This window comes from Tetrao urogallus, assembly GCF_951394365.1.
Source record: "Tetrao urogallus genome assembly, chromosome: 27".
Lineage (NCBI taxonomy): Eukaryota > Metazoa > Chordata > Aves > Galliformes > Phasianidae > Tetrao > Tetrao urogallus.
The window spans coordinates 3,137,379-3,157,385 of NC_136840.1; the positions used below are offsets into that span (position 1 = coordinate 3,137,379).

General features: G+C 56.0%; 1 protein-coding gene across 1 annotated transcript; it reads right to left on the reverse strand.

Moving 5' to 3' along the window:
* Positions 1-341: 341 nt before the first annotated feature.
* GFRA2 (GDNF family receptor alpha 2) lies at positions 342-19,690 on the reverse strand (the record flags this gene model as incomplete). Its single annotated transcript, XM_079547427.1, has 9 exons — positions 342-470; positions 705-758; positions 1,619-1,794; positions 1,999-2,139; positions 2,225-2,334; positions 10,017-10,365; positions 13,445-13,528; positions 15,509-15,823; positions 19,651-19,690. 9 exons carry the CDS (start codon positions 19,688-19,690, stop codon positions 342-344), a joined length of 1,398 nt encoding a protein of 465 aa, XP_079403553.1.
* Positions 19,691-20,007: the final 317 nt, after the last annotated feature.

Here is a 20,007-nt window from a genome sequence, read left to right on the forward strand (position 1 = left end):
AGGCAGCCCCTGTCCCAGAGCTCCGCTCGGTGCCTTTTTCCCATCCCCGGTGCCGTTGATCGCGTCGGTTCCCCTTTGTGGGTGCCCAGGTGGGTCGTGCCGGGCGAGCGCTCGAGCGTAGAAACCCCAACGCACCATGGAACGAACAGAAAGGCCAAAAAAAAAAAAAAAAAAAACCAACAAACCCAAAACAACAACAAAAAAAGGAAAAATAAAAAGAAAACCAACGAAGTTTCCCAGCACTGTGAGGGTCCTTCTGGCCTTGGGCATCGCTGGTGTTCCGCTTGCAGTCTGGAGCCCGAGGTGAGCCCAGCGCTCCCGCTGAGATGCGGCAATCTTCCCTATAGCAGCAGCTTCAGCAGCATGATGGGCACAGCTGGAAGGATCCGGGCCGCCCGGTGTCGGCTGCCGGCTGCCTTCTGGTCCACAAAGGTCTTCTGGTCTGGCATGGTGTCCGTGGTGAGCTGGGTCTGGGATGGGGGACAGCGGGGATCAGCAGCGCGCTCAGAATATTGGGGGGAAGCATTCAGTTTTGGGACACATCACTTTTTTTTTCTTTCTTTCTTTCTTTCTTTTTTTTGGCTCATTAAGCAATGAAAACAACAGTCCATGGGTCCCCATCCATCCGCTGGTGACAGGTCCCTACCCAACTGAAGCTCCCAGCACCAGACCTCCTTCCCAACCTTCCCCCTGCCCCAAATTACCTCTGAGTAGCACAGGCTCTGCTCTTTGGACTTGTTTAGCTTCTGTCCGTGCTCCTGGAGGAGAGAAAGGAGACTCAGGGCACGCTCGTGCACACAGGGCTGCACCCCAGGTGGCTCGGGATCTTTGCTACACACTTTATTACTTTCTTTTTTTGCAACCAAAAGCTGCAAGCATGCATTCAGCCCCAGGCCCACGCCCTGCTGCAAATCCTCCCATGTAGAAGGCAATGTCCCCATCCTGCTCCCACCCCAGAGCAAAGCAGCAAGGCAGCAAAATGCAAGAAAACGCACCTATTCCAGATTGCCCAAAATAACATGGAGCATAATTGGTTTTCATCCTGACCAAGCCAAGGGCATAAGTGGGGCTCAGAGCAGGTCCTGAGCACGGAGTAGAGCACAGATCCTCCTGTTCTTGCACCTCAGCCCCCAGTGCTCCCAGTTTCCTTCCCCCAGCACCCAGGAGGCAGGGAAATGGAGCCGCCGATCGTCTCACAGAGCCATTAACCAGAAAACTGCAGAGCTGATTACTCAAGCACGACGGATCTAACCGGAGGCTGCCCACGGGTGATGCTGTGTGGGTGAAGGCGATGCTGACCGTGTGCACAGCATTCACCAGGCACAGCAGTGGCTCTGGCTGCAGAGCCACTCAGAGAAGGACTGTGGTGGCCACGCACGTGGGGTACCAACAGCCCATCCAGACCGCATCCAGTGCTGAGCTGAGCTGGTGGGCTCAGTGATGATTGACAGTTGACTTGATGACTAGAGGTCTTTTCTAACCTGAACGATTCTGTGATCCTCTGGGCATGGTGGTGGTGGGTTGATGGTTGGACTTGCTGATCCCAGCAGTTTTTTCTGGCCTTAATGATTCTACAATTCCCTGCATCAGCGCAACCAGTCAGCTGCAGAGTTCCTACCTGGATGGAGGTGCAGGTGGTGATGATGCTCGTGTCATACATGGTGTTGCTGTCATTGATGTCATCAGGCAAGGCGGGGCTTTTCTCCATCTTGGGAGGCACTGTGATGGGAGGTGAGGGGTTCTTGGGAGAAAGGTTGACATCAGTGCCGTTGCCAAAGGCTTGGATGGCGTTTCCTGAGGGCAGGAGAAGGTGTTGACATGTGGACGTAGGAATGGGATGGAATGGGATGGGGTGGGATGGGATGGGGTGGGATGGGGTGGGATGGGGTGGGATGGGATGGGATGGGATGGGGTGGGATGGGGTGGGGAGGGATGGGGTGGGATGGCGTAAGACGGGATGGGGTAGGATGGGATGGGGTGGATGGGGGAGAGCCTTACGGAGACAGGGGTTCTCAGTGAAGTCCCTCAGGAACTTCTCACACTCTTCCTCCAGGTTACCACTGCCCTTGCAGGAGCACCAGGGCGAGATGGTGATGCTGGTGGTGCTGGCGTCCACGTAGTTGGGCGTCATATCAAAACCTGCACCGGATGAGGAAGAGGAAATGAAGGCTCAGGGAGAGGTTGTGGCTGGAGGGAGCTCTCTCCCACCCGTCACAGCACTCACCAATGAGCCCTGTGTAGGAGCCCAGGCACGCCTGGTAGTTGTCCCCAGGGCAGCTGGTCAGTGACTGGAAGGAGGCCTGGCAGTTGGCGTGGAAATCAGCCAGTCGGGACCTGGGGGCAGAGTGCAGAGAGAGGAAACAGGATTTCACGCTTCTGCAATGAAGCAAAATCTTAAGAGTAAAAAATAAAAATAAATGGGATAGAGGAGAGATAGAGGAGAGCTGGAGGCTCAGCAGTTGCACGAAGCCTTGAGCACGGGACACTCATCTCCATCCGTTGCTGCTTCCCATTCCCCTCCGCTCACCACGCTGCCAACATCCCATCAATGTCGCCATCTCATCATGCTGCTCCCAGCATCATTACATGACTGTAAAATCTGACTACTTGTTTTCATCTCCCATTAAAACGTGAAAGCTTAGAGTGCAATTAAAGGTTGAGAGACATATTTTTTTTCCCTTTTGTGACTGAGAAGGGAAAACAACAAAGCAGAAAACCCAGGAGAGGGATGGGCCCCCGTGCCTACTGCCCTACGTGCCTACTGCCCTCCTCCACTTGTGGAAGTGCAGACATCAGGGAGGATGGAAACGTGGTTGTATTTGGGTGTATCGGTCCCCCAGCATTGCTGACAGAACCAAATCCACACCAGAAGAAATGAAATAAAATCCCACGGTGCGCGTTCAGCCTCAGCACAACGCTTGGGATGGATGAACGGCGTGAGGGCCGAAGAGGAGGGGAAGGATGGAGGAGAGGATGGACGGACGGTGTGGGCAGACAGATGGACGCAGAGCTTTCCCCACAGATTCGGACACCAAATGAATGGACGTGAGGCTGAGCTGTGGCCCACATTGGATCTCAATCACACAGAGGAACTGCTGATTTGCTGACACCGGAGATGAGACCTCGCGTTTCACAAGAGAAAATCTCCTCCGTTCCTTTCCTCGCACGTCATATAGAAAGGAGGCATACATTATTTCCTTCCTTCCTTTCCCTTCCTTCTTAATTAAATGTCATCTTTGTCCAAGCAGTGATTGAATCATCCCGCGCTACCTGCCTGGAGCCATAAGAACTGATGGAAGCGAAGGCTGGAAATTGTGTTGTTTTTTAAATAGGAATGATTTGTTTTCGGGAGGTTTTTGATCAAATTAAATGGAGGAACAAATGAAGCGGTGATTGAACGAGGCAGAAGGGCTCTGCAGAAATACCTTGCGTTTATCCAACGCTTCTCAGCACCGTGGGTCTCAAGTGCACTAAGGGGAAGGAGGGGGCAGATTCAGCCCCATTGCCTCATGGCACACGGGGAGTGCTGACAAATAGCAGCAACGCACCTGTAGTGGAAATGCTGGGTCATGGCTTGGAGCAGTGATGGAGCACCTGGTGGGAAGGCAGGGCCAACCCAGGGGAGCTCAGCTGCGTGCAATGCAATGCACTGAGTGACCCGAAGGGCTGGAGCCAGGATTCACCCCTTCCCTGCCCTCATTTAAGCAAATCCTCGCTTGCTGTAGCCTGGGACCTCACTGTTCTGCTATCATTGCTGTGCTTTCTATCGTGCTACTGCACCTCTGAGCCTTGCAGGTGGGGATGTCTGCTCATCTGCATAGGAAAAGCTGGGGTCTTGCTCCCATTTTCAACATGGACAAGAAGGGAAAGCCCACACGGCTTTGCGCTGCAGCAAATCTCTATCCCTACTCCCTTCCATAGGATTTTGGCCTCCCCCTCTGCTCTGCCTGAGATAAGATTTTCCAACATCATTCCTCTCCCCAAATCAGAGGCGAAGGCACGTCAGCTCTCTTAAAGAACTGTGGCAAGTTCATCACGGAGTGCCACAAAAATTTGTCATGCTGATCCCTGGGGCCATGCTCCTGGCTTGTAGCATCCTCTAAGGCAAATGTTATTCTTTTCATAATACATGACAAGCCAGCTGGTAATCTTTCCAGAATATCCAAGCCAGATGTCACTCTTTCCGTTGTATACAATGAGTTTGGAGTCGGTGGATGAGGCTCTAACTGCCAGGAATAAACCTTGCTGGAAGCAGCCCATGGCTTCTCAGATTTCTGCTTTTAAGTGCCCAGGCGAAAGGGAGATGGAGCCGAAGCCAAGTGCATCTGAGCAGAAACAGAGGGATTTGTGCCAAGTGCTGCCTTGTTACGCGGGGTGGCAGGTGGGCTCGGCCAGCCCCTGCCTCAAAGTGCTGGGGGTCAGCACAGGAGGCAGCGAGCGCAGCCACGAGGACACGAAGGAGAGGAGAAGGGAGAAGCAAAACCAGTAATTTTCTGCAGTTGTGCATCCTCAAGCCAGCCTGAGCGCTGATTTCATAGCTTGGGCTTCCCAAGCTGTTCCCCTTTGATGCAGCTACAAAACGTTTGATCGCTGGGGTAGGAGGACGTGGGTGATGCCAAGGGTTTGCTGCTGCTTTTCCCTGCCCAACTCCAGCTGACCCTCATACATCCCCCCCAAAAATACAAACCCCTCCAAGCCAACCCTTCATGTTTTCATCTTTAGATTCTTTCCAGCCCTTCTGCAAGACCCCTGCACCCATCCTGGAGCATCAGGTCATGGCCAGGACTCGTGGTGCCTCATCCCCTGCTTGTTGTGCCCCGCTGCAGGGATCCCATCCGTCCCACTGCTCTCTGCCTGCGTTGCTGTGTGCAGGAATCCAGCACGACACCTCCCTCTGATATTCAAAGATACCTGCACAGCAGAGGGCTTTGATGGTTGGTTTTCTTTCTGCTTGTTGGCACATCGCAATTTCTAAGCAGAAAATTCCCCGCAACAGATGCAAGGTGCCTAATTGGGTGCTAATTGTTCCCATCACCGCATGCCTGTACGAAACCCGAGCCCTGCGCTGGTGATAACTCACTATCCATCAAAGCAAACGGTATCAGGCTCTTGAATATTTCATGCAGAAAATGTCCGAGATTACTCAAGACGTGTTTTTCACAGGCAATTTACAGGGACCAAGGAAAAATGGCTTTAATAGACACTCGCACGGAGATGTGCATCAGGAACATGTCTCACCCCTGGCAGCAGATGCTCACAAGGCTACAAGATGCAAAGCCCAGCAGAACACGAAGAAACCCCAGGTCCCCTCCATCCACCCTGCTCACTTCTCCAACAGGAGAACCCCAAACTACAGAGCAGGAGAAGCTGAGCTGACAAGAGAAAAAGAGAACTGAGGATGGATGGAGACACACAGGGCTGAGCTGGGAGCCACTAAGCAAGAAGTTTGTTCATCCAGATGTATTTTTGGGACGCTGCGTTTTGATTCATCACTGATAAGAGCGGTTCAATGATTTATTTTTTTTTTTTATCCCCTTGCCTATGCTCAAAGCCTATCATTACCCGGCAAGAGAAGGGAAGAATTAAACACACGCATCATTTGATTTTAATTGAAGGACTGTTCTATTTCATTGAACTGCTAACTAAGCCGAACAGGAGATTGTGTTTACATAAGCAAACCCTGAGTCAGTATAGACTTGCTGTCACATTAAGTCAATACTTATGAAGGCTCTCTATTTAATTATTCAGTGTGAATTGACTTATTTTGTTAAGAGTGTGCTTAGCCTTGAGCGAGGCGGCCACCAAGCCTTGATTGCTGCTGGCTGCCTCCACACACGGGTGCCCACAGGGTGCACCTCATCCTCATCCCTCCTCTCCATCCTCCCTGTTCCTTCCTTCGGTGAGAAGCCAAAGCCACCAATCCTCGCACATTTGATATTTAAGATGAATTTGGAGATTTTCCCCATATTGCAGCTCGCCACTGGGACCCCACTGACCATGCCATGCCCTACCCAAGATCCCATTTGGACCCCATCGACCATTCCGTGTCCTGCTTAAGACCCTTTTGGGACCCCACTGGTGTTGACCATGCCATGCCCCACTCGAGACCCCACTGAGACCCCACTGACCACATCATATCCTACACAAGACCCTATTGGGGCCCTGTTGTCCATGCCCTTGGGGCCCCATTGGCCACACCGTCTCCCACTTGGGACCCCATTGACCACACCGTGTCCCACTCAAGACCCTACTGACCCCTCATATCCCACACAAGACACCATTACACCATTGGGACCCCCTTGACCATTCCACATCCTGCTCAAGACCCTGTTGGGACCCCAGTGATGCTATGTCCCACTCAAGACCCCATTGACCGTGTCATATCCTACACAAGACCCCATTGAGATCCCACTCTCCATGCTCTTGGGACCCCATTGACCACACGTGTCCCACTCAAGACCCTACTGACCCCTCATATCCCACACAGGACACCATTGGGACCCCCTTGACCATTCCACATCCTGCTCAAGACCCTGTTGGGACCCCAGTGATGCTATGTCCCACTCAAGACCCCATTGACCGTGTCATATCCTACACAAGACCCCACTGAGGTCCCACTCTCCATGCCCTTGGGACCCCATTGACCACACGTGTCCCACTCAAGACCCTACTGACCCCTCATATCCCACACAGGACACCATTGGGACCCCCTTGACCATTCCACATCTTGCTCAAGACCCTGTTGGGACCCCAGTGATGCTATGTCCCACTCAAGACCCCATTGACTGTGTCATATCCTACACAAGACCCCACTGAGGTCCCACTCTCCGTGCCCTTGGGACCCCATTGACCACACGTGTCCCACTCAAGACCCTACTGACCCCTCATATCCCACACAGGACACCATTGGGACCCCCTTGACCATTCCACATCCTGCTCAAGACCCTGTTGGGACCCCAGTGATGCTATGTCCCACTCAAGACCCCATTGACCGTGTCATATCCTACACAAGACCCCACTGAGGTCCCACTCTCCATGCCCTTGGGACCCCATTGACCACACGTGTCCCACTCAAGACCCTACTGACCCCTCATATCCCACACAGGACACCATTGGGACCCCCTTGACCATTCCACATCCTGCTCAAGACCCTGTTGGGACCCCAGTGATGCTATGTCCCACTCAAGACCCCATTGACTGTGTCATATCCTACACAAGACCCCATTGAGATCCCACTCTCCATGCCCTTGGGATCCCATTGACCACACCGTGTCCCACTCAGGACCCTACTGACGGCCCCATGTCCCACACAAGACCCCATTGGGACCCCCTTGACTAAACCCTCAGCACTGCTCCCCTGTGTCACTCCCAGAATGGCTGATAAATTCTTCCCCTCCTCCCCAGACGGATGCAGACAGCTGAGCCACGCTCCTGAGCTGCTCATTACACGCTAATGAGAAAGTTGAGCTGCTGCTCTGCTGTTTATCAAGGAAGCATCCATTATGGATGGCACTTTGTGCTAAACAAAGGGCGCGAAGGTTTGAAGGAACGCGTGCTGTTCCCGTTGGATCAATATGGAGCCAAACCTCCCCGAGAAAGAAATGCTTCCCCTCCCCAGGGCTTTGCACAGCTTCCAAAACACAGCCAAAACGGGATCATTTCCAGCCCAGCTCTGCAAAAACAAACCCCACCGCCTCTCCTAGGGGCACTGCTGCCTCCATCCCTCATCCCCAGCCACAAGAACTGCTGGAAAGCACTGAAAAATGGAGAAAACTGAGGCAACTGAACACCACCACTCTGCCTTTGGATGCCGAGTGGAGGCAGGGAAATTCTTCAGCACCAGCATCAGTGAAGCATATAAGACCAGATTATTTGTGTTCCCGACTTGCTGATGCAAGATGAAAAATACAGCAAACTGCAGCTGCTGAAATCAGCTCTTTTCTCCCCTCTCCTTCCCTTTCCCCTTAGCTGAGGTTAGTGTTTTGCAAAAGGTTTTTATATTCTGGGAGCTAAAACCTGTCCGCTGCAATCAGACACAAAGCTCGGGGAGTTTGTCAGGCTCCTCCGCCGTGCTGGGAAAAGCTTCTTGGCACAAAGAGCTGTGCAAATTGCAGCGAGCTGGGCTTGATTGCACCCTGGGAGCTGAGCTTGGGGACCGGGCATCCCGTGGGGAGGGGTTGGTGGCCCCAGGGCTGCCCCTGTAACAGAGCATCCCCCGTGGAGTGCTGTACAGAGAGGGCTCCAGGCTGAAATAGCAGCAGGGCACGCTGTGTCCCCATCCCAAACACCTCCAGTGGCGAAACCCTCTGTCATCTGTGAAGCAACGTCAATCGGGAAACAAATCCTTTCCTTTTTACTCCTGCAGAGAGTTCAGCTCAGGTGGTTTGGCCTGGATAGGTCACAGCTTTAAAGTGTTCTCACAGCTGCAAACACATTGAGGTCATGCGAGCTGCTGGAGCGCGTCAGCATCCCTCAGGGGGAGAGCATCAGCATCCCTGGCTGCCCCGAAGGCTCTTAACCCCTCCTGCACCCCAGTGCTCCATGCAAGCTACTTACAGCCAGGAGCAAAGCAACCCACACTCCCCAGCCCCCCCCAGGGTTAGCAGGGATGGGGTGGGACCTCAGTGCAAACCCAGGTCAGACTGCACACACACAGGGGTCCCATCACGGGGAGGAAAAAGGCTCAGAGGAAAGCAAAGCTCTGCACACCAAACCCCAGAAAGAAATGCTGGGTTTATCCACCAGCCGGGCACTGACAAAAAAATGCATTCCCCTATGGAGCAAAACAGCCCCAGAGCTGCTGACGTGGGTTATTCACCTCCGCGGCACCGAACTCCTGAGCAAGCGTCTCCCACTGATGGAGAGGTGCTGCCATTAATTTGGCTGCGGCTCAGCACAGCCCTGCTATCTTTTATTCACACCCATTGGCGTATTGTATTACTTTTTGATAAAAAGCCACATTCCCACGCTTTGAACGCAGCCAGAGGAAGACCCGGAACGCTCTTATTTATTTTGCCACCGGGCTGCGGGAACCTCCATCACCCTGATGGCACCGAGACTCTCCTCCTCGCAGGAAACTTCTTGGCCGATCCGGGGCTTGGAGGGCGGCAGGAGGATTTTTGCTGTATGAATAATGAGTTTTATAATAGAGAAGAAGCCTCACCTCCCCCCGACTTCGCTCTGCCGCGCGGAAAACAGCGCGTATGGCAGCAGTGAGGTTCTGCTGGGGGTGCTGACAGCACAGCGATGGGATTCGGTTGGTGTGGGCACTGAAGCTCTGTGCCTTTGTCACTCATTTCAAGGCAGTGTCAATTAGCCGGCCTTACAGCTTGGGGAGATGGAGCAAAGCACCCTCCAACCCCTGGGCTCACCTACAAGGACTGTTACCCTCTGCTTTCTTCCTATCTTAAAGCCATCTCTGGCTCAAAGGCTTTGCTGCCTCCTCCTACTCCATGCATTTTGGAGATGTTACTGTACTACTAATCACAAAAAAAATAAGTGTGGCATCGATGAGGAAGCACCCATCTTCAAAAAGAGTTAAATTCACAACATCCTGCTGTCTTTTACATCGTGGAAGAGTCAAGCATATGGAAGTTGTAGACAAAACATGCTGAATAAAGCTCAGATTGCAAAAGCCCCATGGACTTCCCTAGAGCAAAGGCTCCCTTAGCAGAGAAACTCTGGCCTTTCAAGTGCACGCAGAGTGAAAACAAGAGCAAGCAGCACTGCATGTGGAGCACAAACAAGAATAGGAGGCATTTCACCTGGAGTGTAATAAGGGGGAGGAGCAACCAAATATTGGGCTGATGAAATAAAGCTGAATTACAACAAAGCCTTCTTCTCCACGCGCTCCAGGCCGCCTCCCAGCCCAACACCTCTCCACCAGCAACCACAGCCACGACCCTCCCTCATCGTGCACCAAACCGGCGCGCAGCAGGAGACCCGGGAAGACGCAAAGAGCCACGTGACGAAAGCGCCTCCAACCCAACCGCAGCCCCATCCCGCAGCCCCGTTACCGGCACAGGTGGTCGGCGCGGCACACGTTGCGCAGATCCAAGCAGTTGGGTTTCTCCTTGTCCTCGTAGGAGCAGGAGGGGACGATGGTTTGCCGCCGACGCTCGGCGCACGCCTGGTCCTTGCAGGAGCAGAAGAGGAGGCGGTAGGTGAACTCGCTGGGCACGCGGTCGAAGAACTGGCGCAGGGCTTTGTGGCATTTCCGCCGGGTGCAGTGCTCGGTGGGCGAGATCTCCCTGCTGCAGGTGGAGATGTATCCCGAGCGCAGGCGCTTGCAGTTGTCGTTCAGGTTGCACGCTTTGGCCGCGTCGAGGCAGTGGTTGCTTTTGGAATTGGTGGCGGGGTCCATTCCTGCCAAGAGGGGAGAAGAGGTGAGAAGGGAGCGACGGCAATGTGGGGTTCGGAGGTGGGGAGGGTTTGGATGCTGCAGATCCACTCAGTTTTCACCCAGTGTGCGACGTGGAGCTCTTCCTCCAAGGTGGGAAGGGTCATCCTCTAGCACAAAAAGGGTCCATCCACACCCAGTGCATGAAGGGATGCAGTCAGGCAGCCCTCAGTTCGTAACACAGTGACTTTGCAGCAGTTGTTTTGGTTTTTTTTTTTCTCTAGTTAATTATTCCAAGAATAATTATTAATTATCCAGGCTGATCTAAAGCAGAACCATTTGCTGAGCTGCACGGGGGCCCAAGCAATCCCCACCAGGACCCCCACATCCAGGTCACCCCACGAGCCCCGGGGGGGAAGGATGAGGTCAGAGCTGCCACCAGCGCTCAGCTGCATCCCACACCATTGGGAATCCCAACCGTCAGCAAACACGGAGGAGAGGAGGGCACGGGAGGAGCTGAACCACCGAGCAGGAACAAGCGCTGATTTTTTCTTTATTTTTGTCAAAATGATGAATTGCCCTTGGCAGGCCAGGTGCTATTTTAAAGTCACCTGACTGCACCAGCAATTTCTCCCCTAATTTCCTCTCCTTGCGCAGCCCAGCCAATTCCGTGGACTCTTCCATTGTCTCCTGCTTCCCGCTGGCAAAGACAAATGACAGCACGGAGGAGAGTTCCCTACCAGGCGTATTTGTAGGGCCCTGCTAATTAGCAAACAGCAGTCGGGTGCAATGGAGAGTGCTGCTCCCCTCCTTGCTTTGCTTTCCATGGAGCGATGCCCACAGGGAGACACACAGGGACAGCACAGGACCAGATCGGTCTCTGTTCCAGAGGTCTTAATAAACTCGGTGTGAGCATCCCAACCAGTGTGGGCATCCCAACTTGATGTGGGCATCTCAACACGGATGATCGCAAACACCGCCTGCATTAACAGATCCCAATTAAAAGTCAAAGCATGACACCCTTCCCTTCGTTTTGCCCCATGCAAACTCCCAGTTCCTGCACCCCATAGGTAAACCCGTATGCACCCCCACCAGCATCCCTGAGCTGCTCTCGGGATGCCACCAAGTGTCACCTGTGTGATGAATGCCCCACATGGGAGCAGGGCGAGGAGCTCAACACGACATGCGTAAAGTGAGTCCTTATGATATATGATTTATAAGCAGATCTGCCTTGAAAAATAGTGTGAGAAGCAGGAAGGTTGTCTGAGCTAAGAGAGACGTTTTAGTTGGAGACGAGAGGAATAAAGCTGTGAGAGGGGGAGGAAGGAGCAAAGATGAGACACAGAGGGCTTTGCAGGCCCAGAATGGGGTTGGGGCTGGAATTTGACTGCAGGAGCCCGCCAACACTGCCGTGCAATGGGTTCCCTCCAACTGAGGATGGAGGCAGCTCATGACGCTGATGCCAGCAGAACAGAAAGGGGAAAAGGATTTGAAGAGGATGGGGGAAGCGTGGCCCTCCTTCCTGCTTCAGGTCAGCTCCTGCTCAGCTCTGGGATTCACAGAGCACCCGTGGGCTCTGTGCAAAGCGCCGATTTACTGCCTAATCCTCCCGAGCAGCTGCTGCCCTGCCCCGGATCTGCAGGGACCTGGCTGCATGCTAATGGAGCGGCTGCTCTGGAGCGCGGCGTTTCTGGGGAGCTCATTAATAAAGCACAAGCATGAAAATTTCATGAGGCAGAAAGGGAAGAAGGGCCGCGGAGCGCTGGGGGACGCGGTGCCACCGGCCGACCCCTGAGCATAGGATGGAGATGGGGGAAGGAAGAAGAGGGGTGAGGGAGGCAGCGCTGCTCCGTGATGCCCATTGCTTTTGTGGGACGACCCCAAAGCTTCCAAGCAAAGTTCTGATCCCGACTGGGAGCTGTGTGAAGCAGAGCCGTGCAAACCTTGGCACCGATCCGCGCTCCCCGCGCAGCCCTGGGCAATGCACTTGATCCTGCTGCTCCAATTCCCCCCTCATGCCAGCAACCAGAGCTGAGGTTTTTCCCTCCTTCCCCGCTCCTGCTTTGCATGCAGGCTGCCGCTTCTGCAGGGCGCTCTGCGAGCATCCTCACCTGCTGCTCTGCCTCGCGGGACCCCCAACCTCCCGCTCCCCCCCTTATGCCCGCACAGAGCATCGCTCCCTGCTTCCCCAGCCCCTTCCTTCCAGCAGGGTAATGTAATCCCCCGCTATCCCCATAGGCAATTAGCAGCGTGCCGGCTCAGCCTTGTTATCCAGAAACAACAAGAGCAGCTCATTTGCTTCGAGCACACGGGCTGTGGGTCGGGGCTCCCGGCTGCCCTCACCCCCAGCCTTGCTTAAATCCTGCATGGGAGGGGGATGGAGAAGGGCTGGGATGGGAGCAGCAAGCCCACCCCCACGGCCATGGCGGAACATCCCATTCCCCTTCCCCAAAAGGCACAGAGGTTTTCCTTCTGCTCTTGCTTTGCTTTTATGAATAAATCAGCCCGTGAGCATTTAATCCCCCGCTCCAGACGCTCCGCTTCTCATACTTTCCAGCAGCTAAAATATTTCCTTGACGGTAATGTAATCCAAAAAGGCGTGCAGGAGATGGGAGGAAGTGGCATCGCCTCCTGATCCAGTGCTGAGCACCCAAACCCTTCAGGCGATGGCAAAAAGGGTCCTCCAAGGCGTGGAGGGGTCCCAGGGATCAAGCAGGGTCCTCAAAGCTCCCACCTGGCTCTGAAGAAAAGGGTTCAGAGGAGAAGGAGAAGCCACGGAGCTGCTGACCTAAATTTGAAAGAGGGTTGTCATGGAAATAGATGGCAAAAAGGAAATTCCTAATGGACCCGTGTGGGGTTTGGGCTCCCAAGAGCTCCGAGAGGCTCTGAGCAGCATCTCTGGGGCTGAAACAGCAAGCATCGCCCCTCAGCAGCAGCTCTGCCAGCAGAGAGATGCCCAAAGCGTGAGGGAGATGCAAATGGGGGAGTGGGGAGGGCTGGAGATGCCGTGGACCCAACCACAGCTTCAGGTCTCATTGCCACGGAGCTCAGCTGCAAGATGTATTCATGGGTGAGAGAGGATAAAGCAGGGGCTGGATGGATTACCTGAGAAAATTGAAGCGAGTCTGAATATATCAGAGAGACGAGAGGTGATCGGCTCGTAGGGGGAAGCTTCGTAAAACTCTTCTCCTGGAGTGGGGCGGGGAGGAAGAGAAAAGGGAGAGAAAGCAAATGAAAGACCCCAAAAGGCAAACGAAAGAGAAGGAGCGCAGCCACTCCGAGCATCTCCCTCCTGCGAGGAAGGGCAGAGCAAAAAAAGGGGCTTGGGGGCTCTGCAGGGGTGGGGGGCCCTTGTGGGGCTGCTCAGGTCAGCTTGGTGCCGGCAGCTGCCTGGTGTCCAGGTTTGGGTTTGGCAGAGGCTCAGTGCATCCCTTCCGTTCAGAGCGAAAGGTCGGTGCTCCTGCTGCAGGATGGAGGTTTGGGGCCTGCACTCGGTGCTGGATGAGTAATTCTTTTCCATTTTTTTTGTATGGGGAAAAAAAATATTTTAAAAAAAAGCATAAAAAAAGCATTTCCTTACTCAAAGCAAAGCACTGCCGTGAAATGCTTTCCACCCTGCTCTTGGTGCAGCCCCACGTCAGGATGTCAGGAGAGCCGCCCGCAGCTCCAGCCAGAGGAAACGCTCTCCTCCAACCCCATCGGCCACAAGGTTTAAAGAATAATAACATATACAAATATGCCTACCAAAAAGAAATCAATGGCCAGGCTGGGAAAGCCCGGCCTGAGGTTGACCTGCAGCCCAGAGCATTGATTTCCATGGGGCTTTTGGGCAGAGTCCTGCCCCCTGTGGTGATGCTGGGCGCTGCTATGGGGCAGGGGACGATTCTGCTGTCACTGCTGGTGGGGAAGCAGTGCGCTCTGAGCTCCGTTCTGCTGGGTTTCCCAATGCCCCGATGACAAATTGCACCTTTATTAAAGTGCATTTAGGAAACGCTGTAACCTCTCGCTATATTGCTTTGCCGATGCAATAAATAATTAAATACCAGCTGAACCCTGCTGCTCGCAAGGAAAATTAGCCAGCATTAGAAGGGCAGTGGACTTTTCTTGAGCTCACCGAGATGCAATTAACCTCCAGGAGTGGAAGCAGCACTCCTTAATGGCAGCGGCTGCCCAAGGGCTGGGATGCAGCACGCTTCTGAGAGGCACGAGGTTGGGCTCTGCCTGGGGCTCCATGCAGTTTTACACCCCCTGCTCTGCGCACGCAGCCCCCACCTCTCCTCCAGAAATGGGACATCTCCCATTTTCCCATCCCCATCGAGACCCCTCTGACTCTCCTGAAGGAAGGCTGCTAACGAGGGGCAGGGAGAAATTAGCAGCAATTCTTGCTCTGGGCTGTTTTTGGGATTGCCCAGCTCAGAGGGATGCTCTGCCCTCAACCAGGATGGGCTGCTCCTGTGTCAAAGTGCGTTCTGCCCCCCAAAATCTGAAGGAAGTGGCTCAGAACCACCCAGCACCCGACGGCAGGGCAAAGCACGGCGACCACAGAGGGGTGAGGGCTGAGCCCCACTGCCTCCAGGCAGCAGATAACGCTGCCTTCTGTGAACAAACCAGCGCTGCTCTGGCAAAATCCAATTTCAATTACCTGCGCTGCTCCGGTCTCTGATTTATGCCTCCAATGGGCTGCAATCAGGACTGCCTCCGAGGGCTGCAATATCCCTCTGCTTCCACCCCTTCTGAGTGAGGTTAGAGGGGGATGGGGGCAACCATGGGGATCAAATCCTTCCCCCAGGGGGGGCCCATGGACCCCGCAGTGCTGCAAGGACCTCAGCCTCAGCGCTGGGCTCGCTGAGAAGGGCGAGCAGCAGAGGAAGGGGAAATGATCTCAGGAAACCCTCACCTGCCCTTTACCTCTGCAGAACTCAGGGTGCTTTAAAATGGAAACGGCAGACACGGGGATTGCCCAAATCCACGGGAAAAAGCCCCATTTCCTCCAGCATTTACGGCAAGAGAGATCTGGAGCAGCTGCCCCCATTCCAGGCTGCAGAGAAGGGCCCCCAACCTCTTGCAGGCTGGAATGAGGGAAGAGCATCCTCACATCCTCCCCCACCAGCATCCTCCGAGCGCTCTCCCCACGCAACCCCGTGCAAATTCAAACCCAACGTCCCATACCTTCGGCCAGCCCGAGGTGTATACTCCAGTAGATCTGAAGGCACTGAAGCTCCTTTTTCATGCCCCTCTTGCAATGGCAGTCGTACAGCGGGCTCTCCTGCAGCACCTCCAGGGCCGCCTGGCACTCCTTGTTGGCCAGCATGGTGTTGCGGTCTCGTCCCGCCAGGCACTGCCGCAGGGTTCGGTACCTGGAGCTGCAGCTGCCCTCGGATGCACACAGCTCACTGGCACGCACGCAGTCCACCGGCACCCTCCAGCCCTGCGGGTCCTGCCCGGGGGGGGACGGGGGGGCGGCCAGCGAGCGGAGGGTCTCATCTGAGCGTGGGGAGATGAGGGGAGAGATGAGGGCAAAGAGAGGTGAGGGGGAGCTGTAAGGGGAGGGCTTCGTACCCGGTGCCCCCTCTCCAACCCCATCCATCGGACGGGCTGATCCTTGTCCCCACACCTGAGGGATTTGGGAGCCTCTTTTGTGGGTGCTTCCCATCACACTCAGCCTTTTGGAAACCAGGCGCTGCTCCGGAAACGGAGCGCATCCCATCGCTTTCTCCCCAATTCTGAGCATCCTTCCGCTTCTTCCCAACGCTGCTCTCTGCAGACAGCAGCCTGAGGGGGTGGGGAGGGATGGGAAGGGGGTCTGCAAAAGGGGTCTGTAAAACACGGCCATATGTGATGGATGGGCTGGAGGGAGCAGCGGGGCTCTGTGCAACCACTGTGCCCCTACAGCAAGGTCATGCCATAGCCATGGGAGCGGGGTGAGCGCGTTGCACGAGGACGTGGGGCCTCTCTGCTCGTATCGACAGCAAACAGCAGCGAAACGCAGTGTGCTCCCAGCCCCGGTGATGGGGAGGCAATGCGCCATGCTTGACCTCTGCAGAGTCAAGGGAAGCAGCGCGTGGATCTGACCCCCCCCTCCCCACCCCCACCCCCCGCTGCGTGCTGCTGATTTTAGTTCACAGCTCGGCGTTTGCAGCCCTGCCATGGGATTTTTAGGGCATCTGACTCATGGTTCTGAGCGCTCGGGTTTGGCAGGGCTGTGGCTTGGCGTGGTGCAAGCTGTGCCCCCAGCAAGGCCCCCCGCCTGCCTATGGGATGTGGCCGTGCTCCAGCCCCATCCTTGCACGGCCACTGCCTCCATTGGCCACCCTCCCCGTGCCCTCCCCTCACTAAAAGCCATTCCCTGTGCTCTCAGCTGGGTTTTGTTCTTTTGGCTTTGTTTTTTGCTTTCCAAATTATTCTCACTGTCTCGGCCCCAGGAAGGGCCGCGATCTGCTCACAGAGGCACAAGGATGGGCTGCAATGGCATCGTGCGTCTCCAAAGCCACAACGGAGGCAGGGAGGAGAATGCAGAGCTTCCACCATTCCTGAGCCCACCTGCAACCTCGGGATGGACGCAGTGGGACCTGGAGGGTCCCCATGGAGGGACACCCCGCCTGGTGCCCCGCTGTGCCCTGCTTTGGGAACAGCCAACATCAGCCTCCAGCTCCAAGCCCCCGAGCTCGGCCGGGTACTGCGTGGGGACAGTGACACCTACAGGCATGTGACAAGGGCCACCTGTGTCCACTTGGCCACGCGGGTTGCTCCACGTCCCCAGCAGCGTGCCACAGAGCCAATGCAAGGCCATGGGGGGGGGGGATAAGGGGCACTGAGGTCTATGTGGCTCTTGGAGCAAGATGGGGGGTGGGCACCCTGTGAGAGCACATCTGCTGCCCGCCATCCGGCCGTGGAATGATGCCATCCTGCTGGGCTCCATCCGACGTCCCCGAGAGAAATCCCACGTTACATCCAATGCAGGGCGGCATGCGGCCGGTCACGATTATATTCCACAGGGGAGGTGGGCAGGATCTGCACACCAAAGGGGGAGAAGGTGGCATCCCAAATGCTCCCCGAGGCAGAAATGCAGCGAGGTGGGCAGACACACGAGCTCTTGGCCATGAGACGGGTGAGGTTGTGGCGCACTGATCAACACAGGGCCAGCACCGCATCCTCGCAGATGGGGAAACTGCAGCTTGACACTGAGCTGGGACACACTGCTGCTGCTTCAGGACGTGCAGAGCCATCCCACAGCTCAGCTTCTCCGGTTGCACGTCCTTCCAGCTCCTGTGCAAACCCACAGCTCAGCTGCACGTTTTTCTGCTGATGCCACGAAGCCTCTTTGCACGCCCTTGGTGTGAAGCCTCTCCTCCGGCCGCGCTCCCACCTCTTTGCTCCGCATGCTGGGATGATGCAGGGAAGACGACAGCATTGCTCCGATGCGAAAGGCGCTGGGGCATCACAGAGCATCCTCACAAGGGTCGGTGACGCCCTGGGCAGCGAGGTGCTGGGGTGGGCATCCAGAGGTTCCAGGCGAGGAGCTCAGCAGTAAATCCACCCACCGACCGCACGCTGCGCTCCCAAGGCCCCAGGGCACAACCCCAGCAGCTTCCAATCGCCGTCCCCTTTTGGCAGCGCAGATCTTTCCCCTAAACCCACTGGATCAGAAGGCATGGAGGCTTTTTTTTTTCCCCCTTGCACTTCACCTCCCGCCGCCTCACGGCACCGCCAAGCAGGGCGAAACCCCCAAACCTCCCCCGAGCTGCGAGGTGGGGATGGAGGAGCACGCACTCGCTAAACTCACATCAATAAAACATCTGCAGAGAATTTCAACCTAATCCCGTCCATCCCTGGGGTGCCGCTGGAGCAACGACGCGGGGTTTGCAGGCGGACGCACGAGGCTCCAGCATTCAGCAAGCAGCGCGACCGCCCCGCTGTGCTCTGCAGCCTCTTTTCTCCCCTCTTTGCGATGCACGTTTCCTTTTGGCGGCTGTGCCAGAGACCTCCGGGTGCAGGCAGCCTTAGGAGGTGAATGTTTATCCTCACAACTTGGCGATAAATAAAAGGCGCTGCTGAGGAGCACGCAGCCTCGCTCCTGTTATCGCCAACCAAAAGGGATTTTTTTTTTTTGCCTCTCCGGGAAGAAAAGAAGCTGACGCTGAGAGCTGGGCTCCCTCCTGCCCACCCCAAGGCATGGGGATGGAGGCAGAGGGTCCGGCTTTCAGATACCCCGACGCCTCAAGGATGCACCCAGTGCTTCCCATCCCGAAGGTGCCCATCCTTTGGAAGCTCCTCATCCGACATCTCCGACTGAGCCCAAGGAGCATCCACACCGCCGCCCCCCAGCAGCCCCCCATCTCACCCCACCTCTCACTGCCTGGCTGGGAAGCCTCACGCTCCCCCCGCCCAACAGCCTTACAGGGAAGGACGCCCCAAATCAGGGCTCTGATTTCTCCCACCCCACACAGCAGCACGGGACCCGCAGCCCTCCAGCAGCATGGCTCTCCTTCCCCATCTCACAACGGGGACGGCGCATCCCCACAGCCGCGCATCCCCGGCGGTGCCGAGCACCTCACACCCAAAGGCTCCCCGCACACACGGGGGGCTCCGCCGGGAGCTCTGTGCGCCGAAATCCACCTCTCCCATCCCTTCACCCCGTCGGCGCTCCCAGGCTCCGTTACAGCAGGGCGATGGGATGGCGGTTGAGTGCTGGAGCGCAGCTGGAGCGCAGCACGCAACCAAACCGCGTTCCTACGGATTTCAGGACAAAAAACGCACTCTCCTGATTCCCTCTTCCTGATTTTCTCCCTTCTCACCCCTCGGCCTCCGACTTTTCTCCCTTCCCTCCGCTTTCTTTTGGCTGTGCCGTCCTCGGCTCCGCGTTGGGCTGCCCTACAGCCCCTCCTGGCACAGCCGGAGCTCCGAACAACGCGCACACGGACGAAAGCAGAGCGCACGGATTGCAGCAGCGGGGACGGCAATTCCCTGTGCTCTCACACATGCAATCGGCTCAACTTTCCCGAGCGACTCTGAACGCTGCGCTTGGAAGGCATTGCAAGGAACGGGGGGAACGAAGGCAAAGGGGGGAAAGCAGAACCCAAAATGCAAAGACAGCGCTGCGGGGAGAGGGGACGGGAGGCTGCCGCGCTCCGATGGCTGATCCCGCTGCTCGCTGGGGCACGGCCCTGCGAAGCCGGGCTTTATCCCCGCCTTAAGTTGGATGGAGACGGGGAAAATCGAGCTGCCCTCGGCTGAATTCCTGCTCCCGGTGCAGGCGCAGAGCGCGGAGGGGAGGAATCGCACCGCTGCCCTCCGTCCCCGGTGCCACTCACCTACAAAGAGGACGATGCAGAAGGCGTTGGCCAAAATCATGTTAGTACATCCACGAGTTCCTCCACGTGCGTTAAAAAAAAAAAAGGAAAAAAAGAAAAAAAAATGGGGAGGGGGGGAGGGAGGGGGGGGAAAGGGGGAGGAAAAAAAAAAAGGAAGAAAACGAAGACAATTCCCAACGCGATCCTCCAGGTAGATCCCAAATCCGGGTGAGGAGCGCTGCGGAGGAGCGCGGTGTGCGCTGAGCCCGTTGCGGGGCCGCTCAGCCCCGTCCCGCCGCCTCCCGCATCCCCATCGCCTCCCGCAGCCCCCGGCCCCGCTGCTCTCGCCGAGCGCCGGCGGCGGAGGAGAAGGGGCAG